Source organism: Coptis chinensis, unplaced genomic scaffold (assembly GCF_015680905.1).
Source record: "Coptis chinensis isolate HL-2020 unplaced genomic scaffold, ASM1568090v1 utg6152_pilon_pilon, whole genome shotgun sequence".
Classification (NCBI taxonomy): domain Eukaryota; kingdom Viridiplantae; phylum Streptophyta; class Magnoliopsida; order Ranunculales; family Ranunculaceae; genus Coptis; species Coptis chinensis.
Window position 1 is genome coordinate 102,124 of NW_028238171.1, and position 26,702 is coordinate 128,825.

At 35.9% G+C, this 26,702-nt stretch overlaps 2 protein-coding genes and 1 pseudogene across 3 annotated transcripts; 2 read left to right on the forward strand and 1 right to left on the reverse strand.

The window, feature by feature from the left end:
* The first annotated feature begins 5,743 nt into the window (after nucleotides 1-5,743).
* LOC147472981 (replication protein A 70 kDa DNA-binding subunit A-like) lies at nucleotides 5,744-7,593 on the forward strand. Its single transcript, XM_086587982.1, has 9 exons — nucleotides 5,744-5,838; nucleotides 5,933-6,054; nucleotides 6,129-6,210; nucleotides 6,289-6,412; nucleotides 6,505-6,668; nucleotides 6,741-6,861; nucleotides 6,942-7,085; nucleotides 7,243-7,308; nucleotides 7,390-7,593. Exons 1-9 carry the CDS (start codon nucleotides 5,795-5,797, stop codon nucleotides 7,393-7,395), a joined length of 873 nt encoding a protein of 290 aa, XP_086444108.1. The 5' UTR covers nucleotides 5,744-5,794; the 3' UTR covers nucleotides 7,396-7,593.
* Nucleotides 7,594-10,174: 2,581 nt separating this feature from the next.
* Nucleotides 10,175-11,557, forward strand: LOC147472982 (thioredoxin H1-like). The gene is made up of 3 exons (XM_086587979.1): nucleotides 10,175-10,550; nucleotides 10,950-11,072; nucleotides 11,189-11,557. Exons 1-3 carry the CDS (start codon nucleotides 10,389-10,391, stop codon nucleotides 11,381-11,383), a joined length of 480 nt encoding a protein of 159 aa, XP_086444105.1. The 5' UTR covers nucleotides 10,175-10,388; the 3' UTR covers nucleotides 11,384-11,557.
* Nucleotides 11,558-11,638: 81 nt separating this feature from the next.
* Nucleotides 11,639-16,466, reverse strand: LOC147472983 (plasma membrane ATPase 2-like; annotated as a pseudogene). The gene is made up of 11 exons (XR_015210624.1): nucleotides 15,962-16,466; nucleotides 15,726-15,855; nucleotides 15,141-15,305; nucleotides 14,882-14,939; nucleotides 14,760-14,787; nucleotides 14,618-14,650; nucleotides 14,092-14,164; nucleotides 13,791-13,951; nucleotides 12,888-13,069; nucleotides 12,452-12,796; nucleotides 11,639-12,176 (listed from the first exon to the last, which is right to left on the reverse strand). The product of XR_015210624.1 is annotated as a plasma membrane ATPase 2-like (transcript).
* Nucleotides 16,467-26,702: the final 10,236 nt, after the last annotated feature.

Below are 26,702 nucleotides of genomic sequence, written 5' to 3' on the forward strand. Positions count from 1 at the left end.
TTGATTTCATTGATTGACATTCCACTTCAAAAAAGTACTTTCGCGATATTGGTAAGTATTAAATTAAACACGTTGAATATTTAGATTAATAACTTATATCCTTTTTTTATATTTTTTTTCTTTTATATAGAACTATGGGACTTTGGGGAACCCAACAAAATTTGTTCTTTCTGTGGAGCTATACTCTGGAATGAAGAAAGGAACAACAAGAAACAAAAGGGACAACTTCCTACATTCTCCATTTGTTGTCAAGTAGGAAAAATACAACTTCCACTATTGAAGAATCCTCCACAATTCTTAAAGGATCTGCTTGAATTAAGGGGACCAAGAAGCACTCATTTTATTGAAAACATAAGATCATATAATTCGATCTTTGCTTTCACATCAATGGGTGGAAAAATAGACTATGCAATTAACAATGGTGGTGGTCCATATGTCTTGAGGAATTCATGGACAAAATTACCATAAAATCGGATCGTTACTTCCATGAGGGAGATAAACCAAAGTTTGCGCAGACTTTTATATATATGACACAGATAACGAGGTGTCAATAGGTTAAGTGCTCTACCCAATCAAGCACTTTCGAACAAGCATTGGATGGTAGTATAGTTGAAGGATTGATAACAATCTTTGAATGCAGAAAATGAAATTGCAAAGGCCTTCGAATGGCACAAGATAGGTTCAATGAAGAGGATTACATACCATGCGCATTAGACTTATCGGCTGCACACGCTCAAAAGATGCAAGGCAAGATAACCAACCTACATCTCTGAAGTAGCAAAGAGCGATGCTTGGAAATGGAGTTGAATTTCATCATCGAGATATAGTTGTTGAACACCAAGAAGAAGGCCTCAAACGAATTCATGAACATTATCCTAGCTTTATGGCAATGCAATATCCTCTTTTATTTCCATACGGTGAGGGCGGCTACACATTCGATATTTTTGTATCGAGGGAAGAAGAAATATCGAGAAAATCACCGCAACCACGGTTAGCATGCGAGAATATTATGCCTTGGAGACTTCAACATAGAAAATGAGGGCGGACTTTAGTCGAGGTGGTAAAAGTAAAATTGCAATTTCGGTCGATATATACACATGTGTAGAAGAAGAAAGACTTGATTGGTTCGAAACAACCAAATCCACAATTAGAAGCGAGAACTATATAAGAATATAGTTGACTCGATTACTGCACTGGAACCACGGATGCAAGATTAGTCGGAAAGCGTTTAGTTTTGCCTTCTTCATTTCTTGGTGGGCCCGCGGTACATGGTGCGAGAATTATCGGGATGCCATTGCTATATGCAGATGGATGGGGGACCTCGGATCTATTCATCACATTCACTTGCAATCCAAAGTGGAATGAAATTAAACTTGCAATGAAAAGAGTTGAAGGTCTAAAATCCGAATCACGCCACGAAGTTGTTGTTAAGCGTTTAAGATAAAAGTGGATCGATTATGAAGGACCTCAAAGAAGAAGAACACTTTGGCAAAGTTATGGCAGGTAATTTTAAATATTTTACATCTTAATTTTATTTGTGTGATGCCTAAACTATGTGACTCTTGGCTTGAAAACATCTTACTCCTTTTTTCCCCCGTAAATTATTCATTTTTATTTTATTTTATTTTCTAATGGTTTTACTTTTATATAGGAATAATTAGTCGATTTACAATATAATGTCTAATGTCTCACTTAGAACCTTCAAGCCAAGTGTAATAACTAATAAATAAGCCAAAAAATGAATGATATTCCAATGGTTGCTCGGGGTTATGCAAAACTTTATATATTATACTCTTTTCTTAAACGTAACGACTTTATACAAACAAATTTGTAAATTTTCATGTGATATAGTGGTATCAAGCACTCATATTTATTTACTTTTAAATTTGAATTTTGCAGCAATCTATGTTATTGAATTCCAAAAACGAGGTCTACCACACGCTCACATACTACTTTGGTTGCACCCTGATGACAAACCTTCTACACCAGCTGACATTGATAAGATTATATCGCAATTTGAACTTCAGACAAAAATGATGACCCGTTGTTATATGAAATTGTCGTAGACAACATGATTCACGGTCCATGTGGAGAGCTAGACAAGAATTCACCTTGCATGAGCGAGCGAAAAAATGTACCGGACTTTATCCAAAAGAATTTCTGAAGAAACTACATTCGATGACAAAGGGATTTGCAAAGTACATGAGAAGACCGGGTAGAACGGCTACAAAAAGCGGAAGAAGAAGACTTTCACCGTTGATAGCGGATGGGTTGTTCCTTATAATCCAGCTCTTTCAAAGAAATATGGAGCACATATCAGCGTGGAGTTACGTAATAGAAGTCGAATGGTCAAGTATCTCTTCAAATACTTGAGCAAAGGTCAAGATAGATCCACTGCTGTTGTTGAGACTGATACCAATGTTGAAAACACAGAAACCGAAGAAACAATAATACAAGTTGATGAAATTCAAAGATTCTTAGGATTTGTCGGTATGTATCGCACATGAAGCTTCTTTGGAGATTATTTGGATACGATATCCAATATCGATACCCACCTGTTGAGAGACTACCATTTCATCTTGAAGGCGAACATACGGTGTTCTATCATGACGATGACAACACAGATGAAGTCATCACCCGTGAAAGTGCAAAGAAAACCAAATTTACAGAGTGGATGCGCTATAACCAATTACATGAAGATGGTAGACACCTGAGGTATGTTGATTTCCCATTAAAATTTGTTTGGGTTGATTCTTTTAAATGTTGGCAAGTAAGACAAAAAGGAGTAAAAATCGGAAGGATCTTTTATGCACATCCGACGTCAGGCGAACGGTTTTATTTGCGAATGGTATTAAATGTTCAAAAAGGTGCAAGGTCATATAAAGATCTTAGAACTGTCAACGGCAAGGTGTATGAGGATTTCAAATCAACGTGTTTTGCACTTGGACTGTTGCAAAATGACGAAGAATGGAACGATGCAATCGTTGAAGCAAGTCAATGGGCTGGTAGTGCTTCCTTGAGGCAGTTATTTGCGACACTATTAGTTTTCTGTGAGGTGAGTGAACCTTTGGTTCTATGGAACAAACATTGGGAGTTGTTTGAGGGCGACATCTTGGACAAAAGAAAGAACTCGAGCAAATGACGGTGATCTGATTTTAACACCTGAAGAGCTTAGAAACCATGCGCTGACTGAGATTGACAAATTACTTAAACAAGTCAACCGTCAACTGAAGGATTTTAAGATACCGTTCAAAGACATGAGGTCAGAACCTAGAGACCCAGATAGACTCATCACGGAAGAACAAGACTATAGTCACAATGAAATGCAATGCAACAATTTCATGAAATGCAAACCGCACGAATCATGACCGAGGAGGACTATATATGATGAAATTATAAATGCAGTCAATACAAACTCAGGTGGGGTTTATTTTGTCTATGGAGGAGGAGGGACCGGCAAGACACATTCTCTACAATACCATCTTGACCCAACCTGCGGTCACAAGGGAAAATAGCCATTGCGATTTGCTTTCGGGGAATAGCGACTCTACTTTTTCCAGTGGAAAAGACAGTAGCATTCAAGATTTAAAATCCCAATAGAAATTAATGAGTACTCAACCTGCAATATAAGTCAAAACACCATGCTGGCCAGACTTATTCAACGAGCTGATCTTATAGTATGGGACGAAGCTCCTATGACCCACAGGCATGATTTTGAGGCAGTAGACAAGACGCTGAAAGATCTAATGGGCAAATAAAATGAAAACAAGATCTTTGGAGGTAAAATTATTCTGCTAGGGGGAGATTTCAGGCAGATTTTACCTGTCATTCCAAGAGGTACAAGGGAAATAATAATTTCTTCATCGATAAACAGATCACATATTTGGCAACATTGCAAAGTCTACAAGCTAACTAGAAACTTGCGCTTAAAGAATGTGCATTCTTCATTGGCGTCAGATTTCAGCAAGTGGGTATTAGACCTCGGAGAAGGAAACTTACCTGGCATTTCCATATTCGAAGGTAAAGAAAAAAATTGGATCCAAATTCCTAATGATCTTCTTATTCCGCCTGGCGATGACAGCATAAGTGATATCGTGTCAAGTATTTACAAAGATTTACCATCAAAATACATGGATGACAACTACTTCAGAGATAGATGTATTTTGTAAGCCTACAAACGAAGTCGTAGATGATATCAACTCCCACATCCCGTCTTCTTCGAGGGACAAATCATTGAGTACTTCGGTAGCCGATTCAATAAGCTCCATATCTGAAAATATTGAAGAAGCGATTATCAGATATACCCGGTTGAATTTCTTAATACAATTAAAGGATCCGGTCTTCCAAACCACAAGCGGAGTTGAAACTTGGCACGCCAATCATGCTCATTAGAAACATAAACCAAAGCCTTGGTCTTTGTAATGGAACCAGACTTATTGTTATTCAACTAGCTCCAAAGGTCATTAGAGCAAAAAAATTATAACGAGGGAGCAACATTGGCGGAGAAACCGATATACCAAGGATAGAGACAACTTATAAGTGCACTAACCGGCCTTTCGGTTTGAAGAGAATCTGATTTCAATAAAGATTTGTTTTGCAATGACAATAAATAAAAAGTCAAGGACGGACATTGAAGCATGTGGGGGTATACTTGCCTAAGCCGGTTTTGATCATGGACAACTATACGTTGCAGTATCACGAACAACTACAAGATCAGGACTGAAATTCCTAATCAAGAAAAATGGTGATGAACCAGAAGGATACACTCAGAACATTGTCTACAAAGAAGCATTCAACAATTTACAATGAGGTAAAAAAAAAATATTAGTTTAATATCAAATTTTCATTTTTTTAACTTCGTATAGAGCGAATTACTTATTAACTGATTAATTTTTTTATCCTATTGCAGTGTAGAAGACCATCAGCTACTATGGAGACATTATTCACATTCGCCATTTTTTTTATATTCTCTTTTGTTCTTTATTGGAATATACACACCCATTTTCTATATATGCCAAGTGTTTGAAATCACTACAGTTTACTACTTCGTTGGACATACATTTGTTTTCCTTTTATATTTATTTTTTAGTTAATTATATTAACTTTGAAAAGATAATCTCCTACTTATCTGTTCTCGGTCGATCTACTTGCAGCATTTAGACATGACAACTCATTACAATTTGATAAAGCAAGCCACCAAGTCAGTTAGGAATTTGAAGCTCAGAGTAAGAATTGATAGAAGCTGGGACCACTATCTGGTTGGAAATGAAACATTGTTAAGTAAGGATATGATCCTTATTGACGAAAAAGTAAGTACCACACTTATTCAACATTTTTTTTTATCACTTTAAGATTTATATCCATTATTTTTTCATTCATGGGGGTGACCAAATTAATGCGTCTATACCTATGGAGATCTATTCACGGTTTAAGGAAAAAGTTCAAGATGGTTCGATTGGTACATTTGGAAAAATTCAACATTAAAAGCGTTAGGTCTTCTTGTCCAAGTGAACAATAAAACAAGATAACATTTGAGAAGTATACTACCATGAGGAATATTTCGGATGAAACATCAATTCCGACAACTATTCAGCTTTGTCGATTTCAAGAAATTAGCCCCACGTGATAAGCAAGGCGAATTTCTTCTTGGTAATTCTAACATTTTTTTTTTCAAATTACATTAGTTCGTTTATTGGTAAAATTTTCATAGGCTTACCAATAAAGTTTACCTTATTCAGATGTCATTGGTTTCTACAACAACATCGGTGAATTGCAAAAAAATGTTCACACAAGAATGGGACAGTCAGATAAAAAATCAATCTACATTGATAATGAGAGGTATGCTTTTTCTTATTAATGATACTCTACTATTTAATAAACCAACTAATCACCAATGGTATATTTTTAACTCTGTTTCCTTATTTGTTGTTAGAATGGAATGCTTGGAAATTACTTTCTGGGGAGATCGGATTAAACAAATACCACAAGTCCTAACAAAAAATGGCCCAAGAGATATTATAACTGTGACTTCAACAACAGTCAGATTGTTCTCAGGTACATCTATCTAAATATGTACATTCAATAAATTTGAGTGATATGTGCTAATGTACAAAGTTATTGGGCTTCAGGTAAATATGTACTACAAGCAACACCGGCGACAAAGGTGTATATAAACCTGGAAACAGATGATGCTCATACTTTAAAAAATAGGTAACAATTACTTATTTCATAGGAAAAAATCATGTACATACTTTAAAGTTTATGACATATCTCTTATGTAAAATGCAGTTCAAACAATCCACGGGCGGAGTTGCCAATTTCCAGAAAAAGGCCATCTACCTATGCAACAGAGGCAATTCAAGTGAAAAATTTAGAAGAAATTGATACATTGCTAATGAGTACTTCATCAGTGGTAACTTCCTGCCTTTATCCAAGTTCATGTGTAATTCTTCTTTTCAATTATTGTTTGACTATTTAACAAAATTTGAAATTATCAATGTATAGGGGAAAAGGTACAAATTTAAAGCAAAAATATCAGATATTGACAACAAATACAACTGGCATTACAATTGTTGTGAAAGCGACCAGTGCAGAAGAAAGGTAGAACTAAAATATCCAGAATGGTGGTGTGACTATTGTTCCATTTCAATGAAAGAACCAACAAAAAGGTATTGAAACAAATATTATTAAATAAATTACAAATATTATCATAGAGAATAAAGTAATTACATTCTATGCAGGTACAAAGTCCAATTTGAAATAGAAGATTCAACATGCAAAAAGTTGATAACAACGTTTGATGATGAGGCTGAATATTTGTTGCAACGTCCTTTGGATGAACTGTTGAAAATTGAGAAACAGGTATTAATTAGTTTTAACTCTTTAAAATTACATTTATTTACAAAAAATCTCGTACGATGATATTAAAATATTATATGCAGGAAAATGGCTTCGACTTGGTTTCTGAAATATTAGAAGAACCAATTGGCAAGGAATATGAATTTGAAGTCAGAATAACAAAGTACAACTGTGAAAATGGAAAAGATAGCTCATTAACCGTCTCAAAAATAGACAAAATTGAAAAGGTAAGTACAAATTTTATTGTTGCTTATAATGCATTGTTAAAATTTTACTGTTGCAATTTATTGCCTAAGCAAGCTGTGGAACTTTAGCTTCATTTCATACCCCCAGTAATAGTCATAGCTAATGTTTCACTCTACTACTAACCTATCTTAAAAACAGGGCATCAAAATCATCAAACAAGAAGATGAAGAACCAAATGCCAAAAAACAATGTGTAGAAATTCAGGTAACATACTCATTCTCTAATACTTGGAAATAAAATATTGAAATAATAACTAATTGTGATTTAAAATTATTCTTACTGCAGGATTGATTGAATTCATAAGGCTTCTCATCAATAGAATCATGACGTAAACGAAGGAGTGCGAGACGACATACGAAAATACACTCAAGTTATATGTTGAAGTTGCTTTAATTATACATTTTTCTTATTTAAAGGGATATTATACATACATTAAACTCATTATTTGCTCATTGTCTTCCACTTAATTGAAAGTTCTTTACGATCTAATAGTGGTACTGCTAAAGGTTTGCTTATTTAAACATCTTTCAAAATTTATATGTCAGGCTTAGAAATATCTATTTGATTAGTTTAATGGGGATAGTGTGCTTACAGTCTTTAGTTTATCTATGCAAAGACGCAAGAGTAGATACTATGGTACTTTTGTGATAGGGAGATTTGGCGAGTCTATGGAATTCCACTTGAATTGAGGGGATTGTAGTTGGCAGAGTTGGAAGTGAAGGGATGGTTGTTGAAATGGTTGCTGGGATGGTAGGCAGTGAAATGGATGATATGGGTGTTGAAAGCGGTGGATAAAGCCGGTTATAAGACACCTTCTCCTATTCAAATGGCGGCGATACCACTTGGGTTGCAGCAGAGAGATGTGATTAGGATTGCGGAAACTGGGTCAGGTAAAACTGCTGCTTTTGTACTTCCTATGTTGACTTATATATCTAGATTGCCATCTATTAGTGAGGAAAATGAGGCTGAGGGGTCCTTATGCTGTTGTTATGGTTCCTACTAGAGAACTTCTAAAACAAAGTTTGGTATTAAGGAACATACCTCTGAAAGTGTTAAAGAAGCAGATTTTTGTTTTTTCTGCCGTATGGATGTAATGGCTGAAATCACCCCTTCTGAGGTCATTGGACCCTGAATATTAGTTCTCCTGTTATGGAGCAGATTAAGCATTCGAATCACAGACTGCTTTCACCTTCATATATCATTGATTTATCACCTGGATACCATGCTAGATAGTTTCCAACTCCAATTGCTGAGTTACGTCGACTTTACTCTATATGTGTTTGTCAGAGCTGACGATCAGTGTATTCCACGAATTCTACACCGTGATGTTAAGCCAAGCAATATATTGTTGGACAATGACTACAATGCTTACCTATCTGACTTTGGATTGGCCAGGCTTCTTGGTACCTCTGAAACTCATGCGACAACAGGTGTAGCAGGCACATTTGGATACATTGCTCCAGAGTATGCAATGACGTGTCGAGTTTCTGACAAGGCAGAAGTATATAGTTACGGTGTGGTGCTGTTGGAGTTGATCTCTGATAAGAAAGCCTTGGATCCCTCTTTCTCTTCATTTGGAAATGGTTTTAATATTGTTGGAAATGGTTTTAATATTGTTGGATCCTGACTTTGGAGAAGAATTCTACACCGTGATGTTAAGCCAAGCAATATATTGTTGGACAATGACTACAATGCTTACCTATCTGACTTTGGATTGGCCAGGCTTCTTGGTACCTCTGAAACTCATGCGACAACAGGTGTAGCAGGCACATTTGGATACATTGCTCCAGAGTATGCAATGACGTGTCGAGTTTCTGACAAGGCAGAAGTATATAGTTACGGTGTGGTGCTGTTGGAGTTGATCTCTGATAAGAAAGCCTTGGATCCCTCTTTCTCTTCATTTGGAAATGGTTTTAATATTGTTGGAAATGGTTTTAATATTGTTGGATCCTGACTTTGGAGAAGCAGCAATTGGTCGTGTTGCTCCAGTTGATTCTGGTAAACTATGTTTTAACAATTCTTCTCGAGTAAGGTTTTAAAGATAGTAACATATACTAAATAACAATCTACGTAACATTAGGATTATGGTGGACTTCAGTAGGAAAATTGTTAGTTCATCCAGGCCTGAACATTTTCCTATTTTGAACACGTACATCTCTGAAGTCTCAATTGATGTGTAATTTCTCTGTTTGACTGCTTGAGATAAGCTTCACAATAAAGACAGAAGCACTTCGAGTATTTTAAAATATTCTGCTTTGATGGTTTCTGCAAATTAGTTCAGTTGGAACAAGAAAAGTAATCTCCAGTTTTTAATACTGAAACAAGATCAGTACTAAAACATTGTTTGCTAAAAAATAAAGGTAATAAACACATCATTACACGTGTTGATGAAGAGAGTGAATCTGCCTTGCATGAATTAATCAAGTCTGTGGGTGAATATGCTCTGTTGAACCGTATACAACCACATATGCTTGAAGATCACAGTCCACCTTAAAGTGTGCGTGGAAAAATCGTTTTACCTGTCCTTCACCATAATCACACATCACAAGACCTCCTACATTGTACATATCGCTACAACTAACGCTAAGGCCAACAACTTTAGTTACCTTGAATTTTTTAGCCACTCCAAGATAAACCACTGCAACTGAAAATGCCAACATGATCCCTGAAACACTTTTTTGGTAAAATCCCTAAAATACACTGGTTGAAAAGTTGAACACGTCTGCACTGGCTACTTTTGATAAACCAGTGCGAAGCACGGTTCGCATACTAGTATATATATATATATATATATATATATATATATATATATATATATATATATATATATATATTTGTTTTCATAATCATGGTGGAAAAAAAGAATAAGGTTCTGCTTTTGGTTTTACCAGTAGCAGCGCGTTCAGAAGTAGGGAATGTCAATAACTAGCCCCATCAGAAGTAGACCGAACTCGTGATTGAGAGTTGGGGGAATATTTTAGTGTGAAAGGTCGTAATTGGGACCATCTGAAAAGATTAAAAAAAGAAGACAATTGCACATAGGGCTATGGCAGCTTCAAAAAAAAAAAGCAACGTTCACAATTTGGTAACATCAGAGCTCCACTCATTAAAAGCCGTGATGGAACTTGGAAGATAGGTAGTCCCAACCAATACCATCAGCAAATTCTCTTCTTCATTATAAAAACCCATGCAAAGCTCCCTATGCATATCACAAAAACCCTTGCAGCATCTTAAGCTTTGAATTCTATTAGTCTTCTGTTGGCGTGCAGTGAAACAAACACCAAATGGGATCAGATTACTCAACCTTCCCAACTGTTTCGAACTATTACACTTCCATGCCAACTCGTTCCTACAATGGTTCATCTAAAGAGTCTTGCGTTCGATCATTCCATACCACGTATGACTGGAATAAACATCTTGATAACATTAAAGGGTCTTGTCAACTGGTCTCTCTCTTTCTCTCCCTCATGATTGGTTCATTCTGAAAATTTTAGCCAAGTAAAATGCGAATCAGAATATTTTTTGGGTTGCATGCATAATCTCTTCATGTAGTTAGAGAGTTTACACAAGAAGTATTAATTACTATATAACTAGTGTCCTGCAACTACTACTACTGATATGACAAATGAACATTATTGATGCTGTTGATATCAAAAAAGTATTTAACTAGAAGATCATCTTCACAACTATGAATCCCATGAGCCAGTTCACTTAATGCGTCACAACAATACCATGCCAAACTATATATACACGCACAAGCTGTAACTTTATCTGCCCCATCTAAAGACAGTGTCCAACTTCACAATTTTCTAATATATCTGATGATTAAATTTGTTGTTTTAAAGATGGTGATAGATTTCACGGCTTCGTGGTGCGGTCCCTGTAAAGCCATTGAGCCAGCTTTCATGGAGTTAGCTGCCAAATTCACAGATGTCATCTTTGTAAAGATAGACGTTGACGAGTTGATGGTATATATTATTTTATTTACTAGAATTTCAACTTAAATGCATGATATGGTACATGAAAGATACTAAGAGATGCCTTTTTGATATTTGTTATGTGGAATATTTTGGATTATGAGTAGAGCGTTGCTGGAGAATTTGGTGTAGAGGCTATGCCAACTTTTGTACTGATCAAACATGGTAAGAAAGTCGACAAGCTTGTTGGGGCCAAGAAGAATGAGTTAGAGAAGATGATCGAGATGCATAGGGTACAATTGAAGAATCCAATGGAACAGGGTACAACCTCAGCATCATTCTCTCAATTCCGTTTGACTTGACTGCTTGTTAGGCAACTTGTTCTTGGCTTTCATTGTTTTCTCATCTAATAATGTCATACTCTTTTCTTTCCATTTGATGCGAAGTCAAGTTCCAAATTGTGCAATTGTGCTTTCATCAGAAGCACCATATTCCAAATTTAAAGGCAATAACATGTATCATTTGGGACCTTGCAATCATATACTTGAACCATAGTCCACAGCTTCAATTCAATAATGTACGTGATAGACTGACAACATTCAAACCAAAGCTCAAAATGAAGTCTACGAACACAACTTAAATCGATTACCGTATCAAGGAAAAATATACTTCTAAAACTTACTAACTCTACAACCCCTTTCAAATTTAAATCAGATCTTCAAACATTTTAAAGCCTCATCAATGAAGATTTCTGTACTACTATTTTTATTGTATGCAGATGACCTACACCTACGAGACTCAGAGTGAGATCATACTTTTCGAAAATATTAAAGAGATTCATAAAAACAACCTCTTGGCCAGAAAGCTAATTGTATGATATAAACATCAAATCCTAAAAGTTTTTTGTGCTATCCAGCATTCTGTTTTCCAGCCCGACGTGTGCCATGAAAGCTGAGCTAAATGAGAGTGGTATAGCCAGGTAATGGATTACATACATTCTTTGTATCTCTGAATCAGTGGTATGTGTAACTGCCAGACTTTAACACGTTAATGCGTGGTTATAAGGTGTAGGCTTGCTGAATTTTTTCTATGTCCAGCCCCTTCAATTTGACCACGGATTCCACACGACCCTTCAAGGTATGGAGCTCCGTCAGCCTGCAAATAAGAAAAAAAAAATCAGGAATTGTCTCTAAACGTCATGATTAATTGTATTCTTTCCAAATATCCAAAAGATTGCAATGCCTAATTGGTTGCACCAAAAGGAGTGATAATATACTCCATCAGCCAATTATAAATATCGTCTTTTTCTTAAAAAGCATTATGTACAGCTATGAAACACAAAACGAACACAGGGATTAAATTGCAAGACATGAAGCATGTATTCTCATAAATAAGTCAGTACATGAGAGAACATTAAATGGTGCCCTCACCGAACATTTTTGTGTTGGGTGAGTGCAACCCATGAAGACTCCTTTGAGCATGCACCCACTTAAGTTCACACGCTTCCTTTCCAAAATTCTTCTGCCTAGTAAATGCAATCTGTAGAGCAGAGGAACCAACAACTGATTCAGAATTTCAGATTAAGCAAGAAGGAAGCAAATCAGGTTGCTTGTTACTATTTGGTTGAAACAGGAAATAAAAGATAAAAACTGAAGGATATCGGGCGGGATATAGGAGATTATGTTATAAAGCCAAATAACGCCAGCCCAGCCCCACCCTATCCCTTCAATCGCAGCAAAGGCCCAGTTGACATAGACAGCTAGCAGTGTCGCAATCTGCAGATGATCATTAAGGCAAAGGTTACTCTCTTGTGCAGATACCAACTTAAAAGGAGCTCCGGAATGAAGGACCAAAAAGATTGCTCACCAATTGGGCAAGCAAGAAAGCAGCCCCAAGTAACAATCCAGGGAGCTCAATGAAAGACTACGCGACCGTGTCACAAATATGAGTGCCTGGCTAATGGTGCTCACTTGCAGGTACACCGCCGATGCAAGCTTTTTGAAGTCATCTTGTTCTGTATGTCGTAGGCTTGGAACTTTAAATGCACTCTGGAAATCACCAATAAGGGAAATTCTTAATATAAGTGAACTGCAACTGAGGTATTGCTGTCAGATTTATCACAAGTTATGCAAACAAAGAAATTCAAACTAGAAGTCACTTGAATGAAGGAGGGTTGTGATAAAGCACATATGTAGGTGGAGGTGGGAGGTGCTTAAAATGTTTGGTAGATCTTGTCCAAGAGTGCCTCCTTTTTTTATATAATCATAATGATAGTGCAACTTTACCACCCAAACAAAAAGAAAAAAAATACAAATGAACTTAACTTCCCTCATTTCTTTGAAAGAGAAACATGTGCCATGAGATAAAGCTTTTTGAATGAGCTTACACCGCGGTCGAAAGGGAGCAATTCTAAATCATTCACGAACAGGAATAGGACTGTATGCATGATAATAAAAGTAAACAAAATTCCAAACTCTGTACTCAATTGTTTCTGTTGAATTAAGCACTCCATTGTAATTTGTTCTAGTTTCCATTTTGAGAAACTCAATATCTAACTAACAAACAAAAATCTTATCTGGGAGTGTCTATATGACCTACAGCAACCTAGCTAGGTCTGGGCTCCTCACAAAATAGTTTAAGGACATACACGAGATCCAAATCATATGAGAAAAAGTAACTTTGGAATTCATGGTCAAAATCAAGAACATCATTTGAAAATCAAGAACATTATAAGTGAACAGAGTATTATTTGATTGAAGAAAACTTTACCAGGAAGAAATCTGTCTTGTATGCAGCCCAAAAGAATATAACTGTCATGATGGCCAGGTAACTTCCAAGAACTATACCAGCTGCAAAAATCTTCGCAAGCTTCCAGCTGTCTGGGAGAGGGGACGGCTTCACTCGATCTTTAGAAATTGCCATTATAGTACCTGAAATTAACCAGTCACAATTAGAAATTTAGAACTAACAATGGACAAAGCTATGAGAATAAGGGTGGGGTGGAAAAGATGTGATGTGCACTTAAAATGAAACTTGAAGACAGAAACAATGGAATGTGAAAAATACAAACCATCATTTAGGATGGGCACCATGAATGGTGGAAAGTCAAATTTCCATATAAGAGTGAGCAGCATGAAACCAAGCTGTCACGAGAAATATAGAAAAGTCAGAACTAAGAAGCCTGATCTATGGCCAAACATATTTATTTGAGATCATAGAAGCTTTAATCATCCAAGATCCTTAGAATGTGAATCAGGTGTGTTACAAGTCTGTCACTGCACGACTGTATCTAGACAGCTGAATTAGGCATCAAACAATTTAACGTAAAAACATTCGTATAACTTTCATTTGAATGATTGTATGTGCTTCTAATATAATACATTTTTTATTTCTCTCCATCGATTCCTTATAAAGAGGAGGTCTCAGACTTCTACCTCTTTAACCAACATGAAAAACAAAAATTAAGAAAACAAAGACACCCAGGCATCTGTTGGGCATAGCCTAACGCATGAACCCCTGTCGCCTATGTTTTATCCAGGTTACAGCTACAATAGTTTACCACTATAAAGAATCACTAGAGCTAAAATAGAACTTGCCACAATACGAATTGTAATAGAAACTGCATAAATCTGCAAAACCAAAAAAAGAAAAAGGATTCTTTATATAGAGCAGCTTGGACACTAAAAAGGAGCATTTTTTTTTGTTAAACATGATGGTTGCGATCTAATTGACACATACCATATTGTTCTTCATCCTTTGTAAACTACTTTACAATAGGACAAGAAGACCTAATAAAAGAGTCAAATGCAATATAAAGAGAAGGAGAACAAAAAATCAGTCCACTTAGTAGTGATGGCCACCAAGAGAATGCAAATGACCAAGCGGAACCCCTCCAGAGCTTACAAAGGTAGAGGAGTCCTGAGGATTTTGCTATGATTATCTCCTTGTCATGCTCCTGGTCAATCTAACCAAAACTTAGACGGCCAAGAACGTAGCCGACATTCAAGGTTGACAAGACTTCATGTTTCATGTCTGAAAAATGAGCGGCTCCCTTCGGACTAATGACATGTTGCGGCTCATATAACAAAACAAAACAAAGGATTTATAATAAAATATTACCAGGAAAAACACCAGCAAAACCATCAGCCTTTTCTATAAGTTCCTCAACTGGCAAAGGTGCTAATGATACGTCTTTGTTTTGGCTCAGTAAAGCTGACGAAGGATACATGTTAGTTCCCATTCCCAGACGGCGTCCTGTTTCTTTTGCAATTGCCAGTTGATCACCTAACAAAAATTTAATGGCATCACTTAATAGACACACAAGACAGATTAAAGAAAAAGCAGAGCATGGGAGAAAATAACAGTTTGAGATTAAGAGCTATAAACACAAAGGGCATTTAACAAATCAACACCAGCATCTACCGTTAGGCAGAAATTGGGTTCTCTATGACCCTCAATCCTGTCCTTTATTAAGTAGCCAAGAAGGATCATCAGGTTATGACATATATATGCTCAGCTTGAATACATTGTTAATAAGTTGTGAGGACAAAGAAATGAATGACCAACTATTAATATTACGTCACTAAATGAAGGGCTTGCATATTTAACAATTTTTAAAGCCCTCATATGAAATTTGGACTTTACACCTACAGTCAAAACCATAATAGGTTTCAACTTTGAAGAACAAATAGAATGCCCGCCCACCTGTGATCATTTTAACATTTACCCCAAGATCCAGAGCTCTTCTTATTGTATCCCCACTGTCAAAGAGAGGCATAAGACCAACAAAATGCCATGACCCTCCAGGGCTCTCCGTCCTCTGGTCTGGAACTTCCTATACGTGAAGAAAACACATGCCCAGAAGGTATAGTAAAAACAGTGAGGAGAGGAGTAGAGGACATGAACCATGATTCAACAACAGAGGCAAAATACTACTAAACCTGGTAAGCCACTGCAAGAGAACGCAGTGGAAACTTATCTATTGCAGCATGAACTCTACTCTCTATCTCCGACTTGTTGTGTGCAAGATTAAAAAATCTGAAACTCATGCCACATTTAGGCTAAACAGTTGAAAATTAACAGAAGGCCTGTCCATATATCTAAGCACCTGCTATAACAACAGCTTCAATCTCCCCTTGAGTAAACGGCATTTTGTGGCAGGTAAAGATTCCCCAGTTAGAGAAGACTACAAAACAACAAACACTTACGGAATCGAGGTATATGACCAGTACATTTCTTATTATGTCCAAACAACGTAACATAATAAGAGAAAGAGTCCCGATACTAAAAGGTCCATCTCTTAGCATTTTGGTATCTAAACCGTTAAACCCAACAGAGAAAAACGCTTTCCTCACTTTTTTCTTCTTTTCCAAATTAAAAACTAAATAAACCAAAAACCTAAAAAAAAAAATAATAACCGAGAAACCAAAAACAGCGACATTTTCGTAGATACCTCTTAAATAGGGGTGGAACTAGGACGGGGAGGCGAGTCTAACCCAAGTTTCAAATGTTTCAACCCAAGTTTGAGACTCGGTCCTTAAATGTTTATACAGCTTGCACACCGGAACCATATAAAAGAACACTTCAATTGATAAGCCTGAAACATCAAAATAACTTCTGGAATGGAAACCGTTACTTCATAAATTCTTTTTACTTATTGATTAGATAGATTGTTTTTGGATTTGGATTAATAGTATCTATGTTCATAGGAAAGAAAAAAAAAAGGTGAAACAAGTTAACATTCCCCAAAAATATGGCCCTTGAATATGTTGTTAGTGATTAGTATTTAATGCAGTCATATTTATTTTGTTTTTTGCTCAACAAGTTATTGATTATCAATATTTTGTAGTCTGCTATGTTCTTATAAAATTTTTATTGTTTTCCATTTTCTCCTCAGCATGGATAAGACACAAACTACTTCTATCAGTGAGCGTGTTGCATTTGTTGAGGTATTTTATTTTTTTTTTTTTTTTTTTTTTTTTTTTTTTTTTTCTTTTATTCTTACATGAATTGTAAAACTCCACAATCTATACAATGTTTGTTTTTTTTGCTTAATTACGTTAATATTGTTAACGTCATTGTATTTTGTAGGTGGGGAGAGAATACGATGGGCGCGGTAGTAGTATAAAATACAATCGACAAGTGAACCGAAGCTTAGAAGGTGATGGATAGACAAAATGGAGTGACAAGTGGGATAAGAATTTCAATCAATACAACCAAGGTGTCAAGCAAGGAGCTAGAGGCGTGGTGGGAAGGAAAGTATGGGGAGCGGTGGAACCGTACATGGGGAAGGTCACAATGACTCTAGTTGGGTGCACAAGTCAGGGGAAAAGCAGGTTGTGGAAACCTTTGGGACACTCATGTTCATTGAGGACACATGGTATGAGAGGTACCCGTATTTGGGTTTCCAACATTGCTTTGAGAACTTCGGTCGCGACTCTGAGAAGTTCATAAACCACCACCGAAACATCATGAACCCAAGCATTTTTCGTTCGATTGTAGAATACTACTTCTTTGACCGGTGGAAGCACAACCATAAAAGTAGCAATAAAGAATTTGACTTCATTCGGACTCGGTAGATGGATTCTATTCCCAAGTGGTGGTAATGGTAGTTAGGTTAATCACCACTTATGGTCCGGCTCTATGGGGTTCAAAAGGAAGTCACGGATACGCATGATAATGAGAGGCCTATCATAGGCATCCTTGATCACCATGATCAATTCTTTGCTCTGTTACTTTGGCACACCATATCTAGGCTATCGGTTAAGAATCTTTAATTCATTTTTTTTTTTCTTGGATTATGTTTCCTAAAACTTATTGGCACCCCATTCTACATTTGTGAGTGATGGCAAATTAAATAAATCTGTAAAATTTTATATAATTTTGTTTTCTACATATCTTGCGGGTGACCCTAATTTTTTCGGTTGCTTGGGGAATGGAAGCGCTTGCAACAAATAGTTGAAGTCTACATATATTAATATATGGAAAACCAAGGTTGCAACAAGCTGAATGTTCGATGGTGCCAAATATTCTGCATTTTGTCTCCTTGCGTGTCATTGAGTTATACTAGCATCAATTGAATATTTAAGTGTTGTGAAATTGGGATTTATGTGTTGAAGGATATGGATACTTAATTATATTTATCTCAACATTTAGACATTTTGTGGATACTCAAAATTTTGTAGGAGCATGATACGAATAGGCAATGGTGCTTTATTTTTCAATTCATTATAAGCAAATGTTCAATATGTTGATCTTATTTCGAGTGCAAGTATGCAGGTAGGTGTTTGATAGAGAAAGGAAAATGATAATCCATGTTAAAGTGATTTGCTACATAAGGTTTGGAGACTTAAGATGCCTCAGGAATCAATGCTCTCGGGGTGGGCTGAGATAACTTAGTTCCACCGGTTGTTATCCATAGAGCTTTGTGAAAGCTGAGAAGAAAGAGAAAATGAATTCCAAAGTTTTATATTACTTTGTTAGATACAAAGTAAATGGTGAGAAACAAAATCAAGAATCATTTAGGTTGAAGACAAAGGAAATTTCTAGATCACGTTACTATACATTCGTAGTGTAAAAATGTCATTCAAGTTAGATCAATTTTGTACAATTATTTGGAAACATACGTAATTTTTTATCACCTCCACGAAGACCAGATGTAATTTTTAGTGTTGACACGCTGAGTGTGAAAGGCACCCATAATGACTTGAGTGGCGTAGCCACGGGTTAAATTTTAGTCTATAATACAAAACAACTCAGTTTTTAAGCAAAATTATAAGGGCTTAAGTGGTGGTCCTGATTTTCTCGGGATCTGTGTAGTTAGACATTCTTAAAATTGAAATCCTACAATTTAGGAGATAATCTAGGAAGCAATCTTTATTGATTTAGAAACCCGAAGGATAGTTCTTCAATAACTTAATTTATTTTAAGAGTCTTTATTAAAGGCTTAAAGCTTCTTACGTTCTTTGGTTCATCTTCTCCAGTGGTAAACTTCTTTCAAGATAAAAATCAGATCCAATGATTGAGTTTGCAAGGTGAGTGTTAGTTGTCTTGAAAATTAGTTCTACGCATGTCTTGGCAAAGTGCATGATGTCCCTGAATTTTCTCCCCAACCAATTCGAACAGGAGATTATTAATTTTATTCTAGGTCAGTCAATTTTGTAAATATGTCCCTTTTATACAATCTTATAGTTGTAGTTCATCCACTACCTCAGTATTGATCTTTAAACGAGCAATGGTCAATTGGGTGTTTGTTTTTATAACTTTATATAACAATTGTTAGAAAAATGGATTTGCACAAATCCATTGAGATATAAATGAGTAATTTGTCTCCTAAGTTACCCTAATTTGAGATGAAATGGGTTTCTCTTGAAATAATACGTAAAGTGAGAAAAAAACTTTTCGAAAGGGTGTACTAGTTCGAAACAGTGCATTATGCCGAAAAGGTGCAACCTTTCAAAATGTGCACTGGTTTGAAACAGTGCATTATGTCGAAAAGGTGTGACCTTTCGAAATAAGCACTGGTTCGAAACAGTGTTTTATGCCGAAATGGTGTGTCCTTTCAAAACATGTGACTTTTCAAAGAGTTGCTTACTTTTTCCAAAGAGTCAATGTGTTGTTTCAAAAAGGCACCACTCACCTATAAATAGTGGATGAATTTGGAGAGAAAGACACACCAGATCACACAGAGTTCTGATCTTTCTTTTCTCCCCCTGTTCTTAGTCAAATACTATGTTGTGTTTGCTGATTCTGTAGAATTAAAGTGCTAGTTTTCTATAGAAGGAAATCCGTTCTATCTTGAGAGACAGTTTCCCATCAACCTTCAAGCACCGTGAGGGGGAAAATCTGTCTTAAAGGCATAGTGATCATCACTAGGCTCGGATTTAATCATTGGTAAATTAAGTTCATTCATTGAACTAAAAGTTTGTTCATGATATATTTGTTATATCAATTTGATTTTCTTGTTTACTTAACAATAAGTATATTTTTGGAATAAGTTTCCTACAAACTTAAGGCAGATTTATTGCTCTGGTACATTTGGTGAGTTAGATGAAGAAATATACATGGAACAACGAGGAAGGGTTTATTGCTCTGGACAAGAAAGGAAAGTTTGCAAGCTTGTTAAATCCTTATATAGATTAAAGCAAGCACCTAAACAATGGCATGAGAATTCGACAATGCAATGTTGTCAAAGCGGTTTCAAAATAAACGAGTGTGACAAGTGTGTCTATGTCAAAAGCACTTTCGGAAGGTTTTGTGTCATTGCTTGTCTCTATGCAGGGGCGATATGCTAATTTTGGGTAGTAATATGGATGTCATAAAATCTACCAAACAAATGTTGTCTAGTAAGTTTGACATGAAAGATGTAGGTGTCGCTAATATTATCCTAGGAATTAAGATTTCTAGGGCCGGATGATGGACTTGTTCTATCACAATCTCATTACATTGAGACAATTCTTGAAAAGTTCAAGAAATATAACATCACACCAAAAGGTCACCGGTTCGTCAGTAAATCTTCATTTAGCCAAAAATACTAGAGATAGGATATCTCAACTAGAGTACTCTCATTATACTTGGCGGTTTAATGTATGTCATAAATTGTACAAGGCCTAACATAGCATACTCGTGAGCAAGCTAAGTCGATATCTGAGTAATCCCGCCAAAGATCATTGGACTCCGCCATCTTGAGAGTTTTGAGATATTTAAAGTATACTCAGAATTTTTGAGTGCGGACTATATAAGATATCCGGCCGTTCCAAAAAAATGCTTGCGATGCTAATTGGATATCGATACTAAAGACTCAAAGTCCACAAGTGGATATGTCTTTACACTTGGAGTTTGTTTGTTTCTTGGAAATCCTCAAAACAAAGCGTGCATAACGAGGTCCACTATGGAATTAGAATTCATAGTATTGGACAAAATTTTGGAAAAGAAGCAGAGTGGCTTTGAAATTTCTTAGAGGATATTCCAACCTGGGCTAAATCGTGACACCGGTGTGTATACTGCTGTGATAACCAATTTGCTATTGGTAGAGCATAGAGTAGCATGTATAGCGGAAAGTCTCGACACATACGTTCTTGGATCCGCTTACAAAAGGTTTAACAAGAGAGCAAGTGGAAAGATTATCAAGGGAATGGACTTAAAGCCTTTGAGATAATCAACCAAGAGTCCTCATAATGGAAAAACCGGCCCTAGTTGATTGGAGATTCCAAGATCTAGGTTCAAAGGGCCAATTGAATTATGTTTGTGACTCGCTTAGATTTAGGACTAGAGAGTAATAATATACTCTAACCCATTCCTATATAAGATAGTGCATATTTGTCCTTGAGACCGGGATAAGTCAAGCTTTTAATGATTTTACTATATCTTGGAAAGTTATGTTATCCAAGTAGAGTATTGCAGGATACTCTTTATAGAAATCACCTATGTGAATGTGAAATGGGGCGCTTCAATTCTATGATAATTTTAAGGCAAATATCTCAAAAGCACTCTTTGAAACCAAGAAGTGTTCAAGGGCAAAATGAACACAAACATGAGAACCAACAATATCGAGAAGGTACTACGTGAAGATGATTGTCTAGGTTTATACAAACGACTAACGGTTCAAGGGACATTAATTTAAGTCTCATCGATCGTCCAATTAAACCCGATCGTCTTTCACTAAAAGGCAAGTTCAAGGCCTCCCATGCTCTTGACGATCGCGGTATCTTTTCATTTGTAAAAGAACGAGAAATCCGATGTTTATGATAGAAGAAGCCAAATTTTCATTCATGTGGGGATTGTTAGAAAAATAGATTTGCACAAATCCATTTGAGATATGAATGAGTAATTTGTCTCCCCAAGTTACCCCACTTGAGATGAAATGGGTTTCTCTTGAAACGATGCGTAAAGTAGGAAAAACCTTTTCGAAGGGGGTGCGATTTGAAACGATTGCATTATACCGAAAAGGTCGCGACCTTCGAAATGTGCCTTTGGTTCAAACAATTGCATCATCTTTGAAAATATGTGACCTTTCGAAAATAACCTTTGGTTTGAAAGCGATTGCTTTATGCGAAAATAGTGTATCCTTCGAAACATGTGACTTTTCAAAGGATTGCTTACTTTTTCCCAAGAGTCAGTGTTGTTGTTTGAAGAGGCACCACCCACCTATAAATAGTGGATGAATTTGGAAAGAAAAAACACACCGGATCACATAGAGTTCTAAACTTTCTCTTCTCTCCCTCTGTTCTTAGTCAAATACTATGTTGTGTTTTCTGATTTAAGTAGAATTAAAGTGCTAGCTTTCTATATATAAAAGGAAATCCGTTCTATCTTGAGAGGCGGTTTCTCATCAATCTTCAAGCACCGTGAGGGGGAAAATCTGTCTTAAGGACATAGTGATAATCACTAGGCTCGGATTTAATCATTGGTAAATTAAGTTCATTCGTTGAACTAAAGGTTTGTTCATAATATATTTGTTATATCAATTTGATTTTTTTGTTTACTTAACAATAAGTATATTTTTGGAATAAGTTTTCTACAAATATGGTATCCAATCCCATATTTGATGCATGTTTAATTTGGAGTTCCATACAATAACAATCTAATAATATCTGAAATTATATGTTTTTGCTTTTGTGTGTACAATCGGTTTCATTCTTCAATCTATAGCATTAAACTTAAGATGATTCCTTACTTTACCTCAAAACATAATCCATGGTGATTCTGTATGCATATCTTCTTCAAAAAATTAACTTGCTACCGTTGGATACTTTTTAGAAATAGAAGCACCCGTTATAGTGCGGCCTGATAAAAACCGTACTATATATATTTGGCATCACAAAGATCAATACCGCCAACAAACCTCCCACGTAGGAATCTTAATATCCACCACTACATTCTTTTTAGGATAGTAATTGAACCATCAGTAATGAATCTTAATTGTGAAAGTGAAATTCAGTTGGTTGTCTTGCTTTTAGTCCATAGTGTAATTCTTCTTCTTCTCTTCATTTTTCTGATATGTTACTTCGTACTACACATCTCTCCCTCTTTTCATTTGTTATCTCCTAAAAAAGCTGTACTAAGTTGATCAGATCAATAAAACTCAAAATGAAAGGGTTCAAAGGGTTGCATAGTGGGTTCAAGTTAGTGATCTGTCTTCACTAGTATTATTAAGATATATAGAGCTAATTAGTGTGCGACAGAATTACATTATATGTCCACTAATAAAAAGGCTTTGGGAGAGGCACTTCATTAACATAATAATATGGAGTGGAATGTCCAAGCTAGAAACACCATTACATCAAAAATATCATATTGTACGTTAGACATGTACATCATTCGCTTTAGTTGCCATAGCATTTGTGCTGGATTGCTTGACCATATGGTTTGGAGTAGCATAGCCACATGGATCTCTATTAAGCAGTCATTCCGAATTGAAACTCTTTCCACCCATTTACTAAAAAAAATCGAAAAAGTATGTTTTAGGGATTATAAAATAATTGGTAAAACATTTTTTTTTGTTTAGTAGTGGGTCTTGGTTTTGCAAATGAGATTAAACTTAAACTTTTTGAACCCACCTTAAAGAACCTCATTTGGTAGAAAGTATCAATTGTATAAGGAGATCTTTGAGGATTTTTTTTAAGATGCTTAATATAGTTGTTTAGCGTGAAATTGTACAAAACAAAAATGTTGTAAGCATTTTTGTAAAAAGAAAGAGCCGTAGGCATGGCCATTTCGATTTTTAAGCGAGTTATAAGGGGCTTAAGTGGTGGTCCGATTTTCGGGATCCGTGTAGTTAGAGTTTCCTAATATCTATTAGATTTTTAATGTAATTCCTAGCAATATCCTTGAATTTAGGAGAAAATCTAGGTAAACAACTTAAGTAAAAGGCGATTATCTAATGTAATTCTTAGCAATATCCTTGAATTTAGGAGTAAATCTAGGTAAACAACTTAAGTAAGGGCGGTAAACAACTTAAGGAAGGCAGTTTAATTAGCTAATATCCAAAGTATCATTACTATTGGAAAAGAGCAAAACTAAAAGAGTCCTATTTACAACTTGAGGAAGGTTTCTAATGTAATTCTTAGCAATATTCTTGAATTTAGGAGTAAATCTAGATAAACAACTTAAGTAAAGGCGCGGATAAACAACTTAAGGAAGGCGGTTTAATCAACAAAACTATCGATGTAATTCTTAGCAATATCCTTGAATTTAGGAGTAAACTAGATTTTGGACCGGGTGGTCATGGGGATCATTCCAACAATGTTTATGTACTAAAACACTTATAGCAAATAAACAATATACAACTCTTTGAAAAAAAAATCTATTATAGTTTAGACTTCAAAATCAAGTTTCCTAGGAAGCTAATGTAAGCCAACAATTCGGGGCTGATTTACCTCATTAATAGAATACATAATAAGGATTTGATTTGCTATATCAACTACTTCTCATGTGGATATCGAGGATAGAGAGTTGTGTGGGCAGAGCAAATTGAACTCTCTTGACTATTAGAGGCACGCATTTATTAAGATCAAGTGTATTCTATATTTCAATGCTCCAATGCATACTTTATCAATCCGTGTGTGTGTCTAATAAGTCTAGGTGTCGTTCAAGCAAAATCCCCATTTCGGTAATGGTTTGTATGGTTTGATGGAAAAGATATAAGTTCATCTACGTACAATAGTGAACTTACAAAATGGTACAAAATCGAGTAGAACTTACAGAGGTTTGAGTGTTTGACCACAAAGCCTTCCGACAGCTACAAATCTGCAAGAGAGGTGGAGAAAGGGGAGCAAACTGAACGAATCAAGTTTCAAAACTTATCGATATTTACAGCAGGGACAAAGAAACTTGAGAGTGAGTAGTAGGATTGATATTCTTATACTCTAGTAGTTTTCTCCATAATTCGGTGCTAAATATAATATTGACTGCAAGGATCAAGCTAGATTAGATACCCAATTATATGATATGAATGTAACAGTAAACAAAACCCCAAACTCTTGCAAAATTGACTTACGAAGCTTTAGTTATAGGTGTTATGACAACTCTTTGCACGTCATTCTTTGTGGGCGTACGTGAAGTTTAAAAGACTGCATAATAATAGTTCCCATTGGGCTGTGTGTTATGACAACTCTTTTGCACGTCATTCTTTGTGGGCGTACGTGAAGTTTAAAAGACTGCCTAATAATAGTTCCCATTGGGCTGTGTGTTATGACAACTCTCTTTTGCACGTCATTCTTTGTGGGCGTACGTGAAGTTTAAAAGACTGCCTAATAATAGTTCCCATTGGGCTGTGATATATGAGCTTTTCATAATAATTAGTACACAGCCTAAACTCGTGAGTTAGTTAGGTAAAAGTCAACAAATTAAAACCATACCAATTCTTCTATTCATAATAAATCCTAGACATGCCTATAAATTCTTCTATTCATAATAAATCCTAGACATGCCTATAAGAATTAGTTGTGGGTACGCTACACCAGTTTCCCCACTTTCCTCCGATATAGAATGCACTCAACCACTGAAGTTACATTGAACGCCATGTGAATGATCTAATATGTACCATGTGAGCAACCTCGAGTGCACATACTCTACAACAGATAAGACTAATTTGTATGTAGGTTTTACCTGATAAGAAAAATTCTATTTGCTCATAAATTCTTTATGTAGTCCTAGCACCCACCATTGACGAAACCTGCGCAATATAATATGCTGGACATGCATCATCCTTCTTCAATAAATTATGCTATAGATTTGGATGGCGGGCAGGAGTGCAGGACTATAACATATATATGAGCTACAAAATTTAAAGAGAGGCAGTTGTACCACACCTTTTCTGATTCAAAACACGTTTATAAGAATCAGAATCAGACAGGATTTCGAATTCAAAAAGAGCATTATATGCTTCGCCACTGAACTACAATTACATAAGAAATAGGAAAGTAGCATACATTCCCAAAAAAGGGATAAAAGCTGGTTTTATTAGACTCGTGAAGAACGAGAGTGAAGAAGAGGTTAAAAAGGGAGAACAGGTGTGAAGATCAAAATTTGGGAAAAGACTTTTTTGGGGAAAACTTCATTGGTGTTGAATTGAATTGAAATGGAATCTGAAGTAGCAGGTGAGTTGCTCAGCTCGTATGTATTATCTCTTCCCGGAACCCTAAACTTTTGAGCAGTGTATTTTCATACTCAGGACAAAGTACCAAGTTACAACATTTCATACTCGAAGCAACAGCTACAAGAGAGAGGCTGGGAGGAGTTTAGATAATTCAAAGGTTTCATATTATTCTATCGAAAGAAGAGTACAAAAGATTGTTTAAGCCACTTTTTTGGTAATTGCTAGTTATTATTGCTTGAATAAACCGATTCTGTACAAGAAGCAGTAAGATCATGCAACAGTAGATTACATACAAAGTTTGGCGGTTTCAACCACCAAAAGAAAAAAAACATCGTCAAGCAATTCTAATAATCCTGTTGGAGCATTCACTTTCATACCCATTGGATTCGATAACCAAGAACCATCCTTATACGATCGGATGCAAAATTGGCGAATCGTCAGCCACAAAGTTAGTTTCCTGTAATTCCATATAAGTTGATTACATTCCATTGAAGTGAATAAATGTGAGCAATCTTGAATAACATGAAGCACCTCCCAAGGTATATCAAGTGATGACCGCAATGCAATGATTAATGAACTTTGAA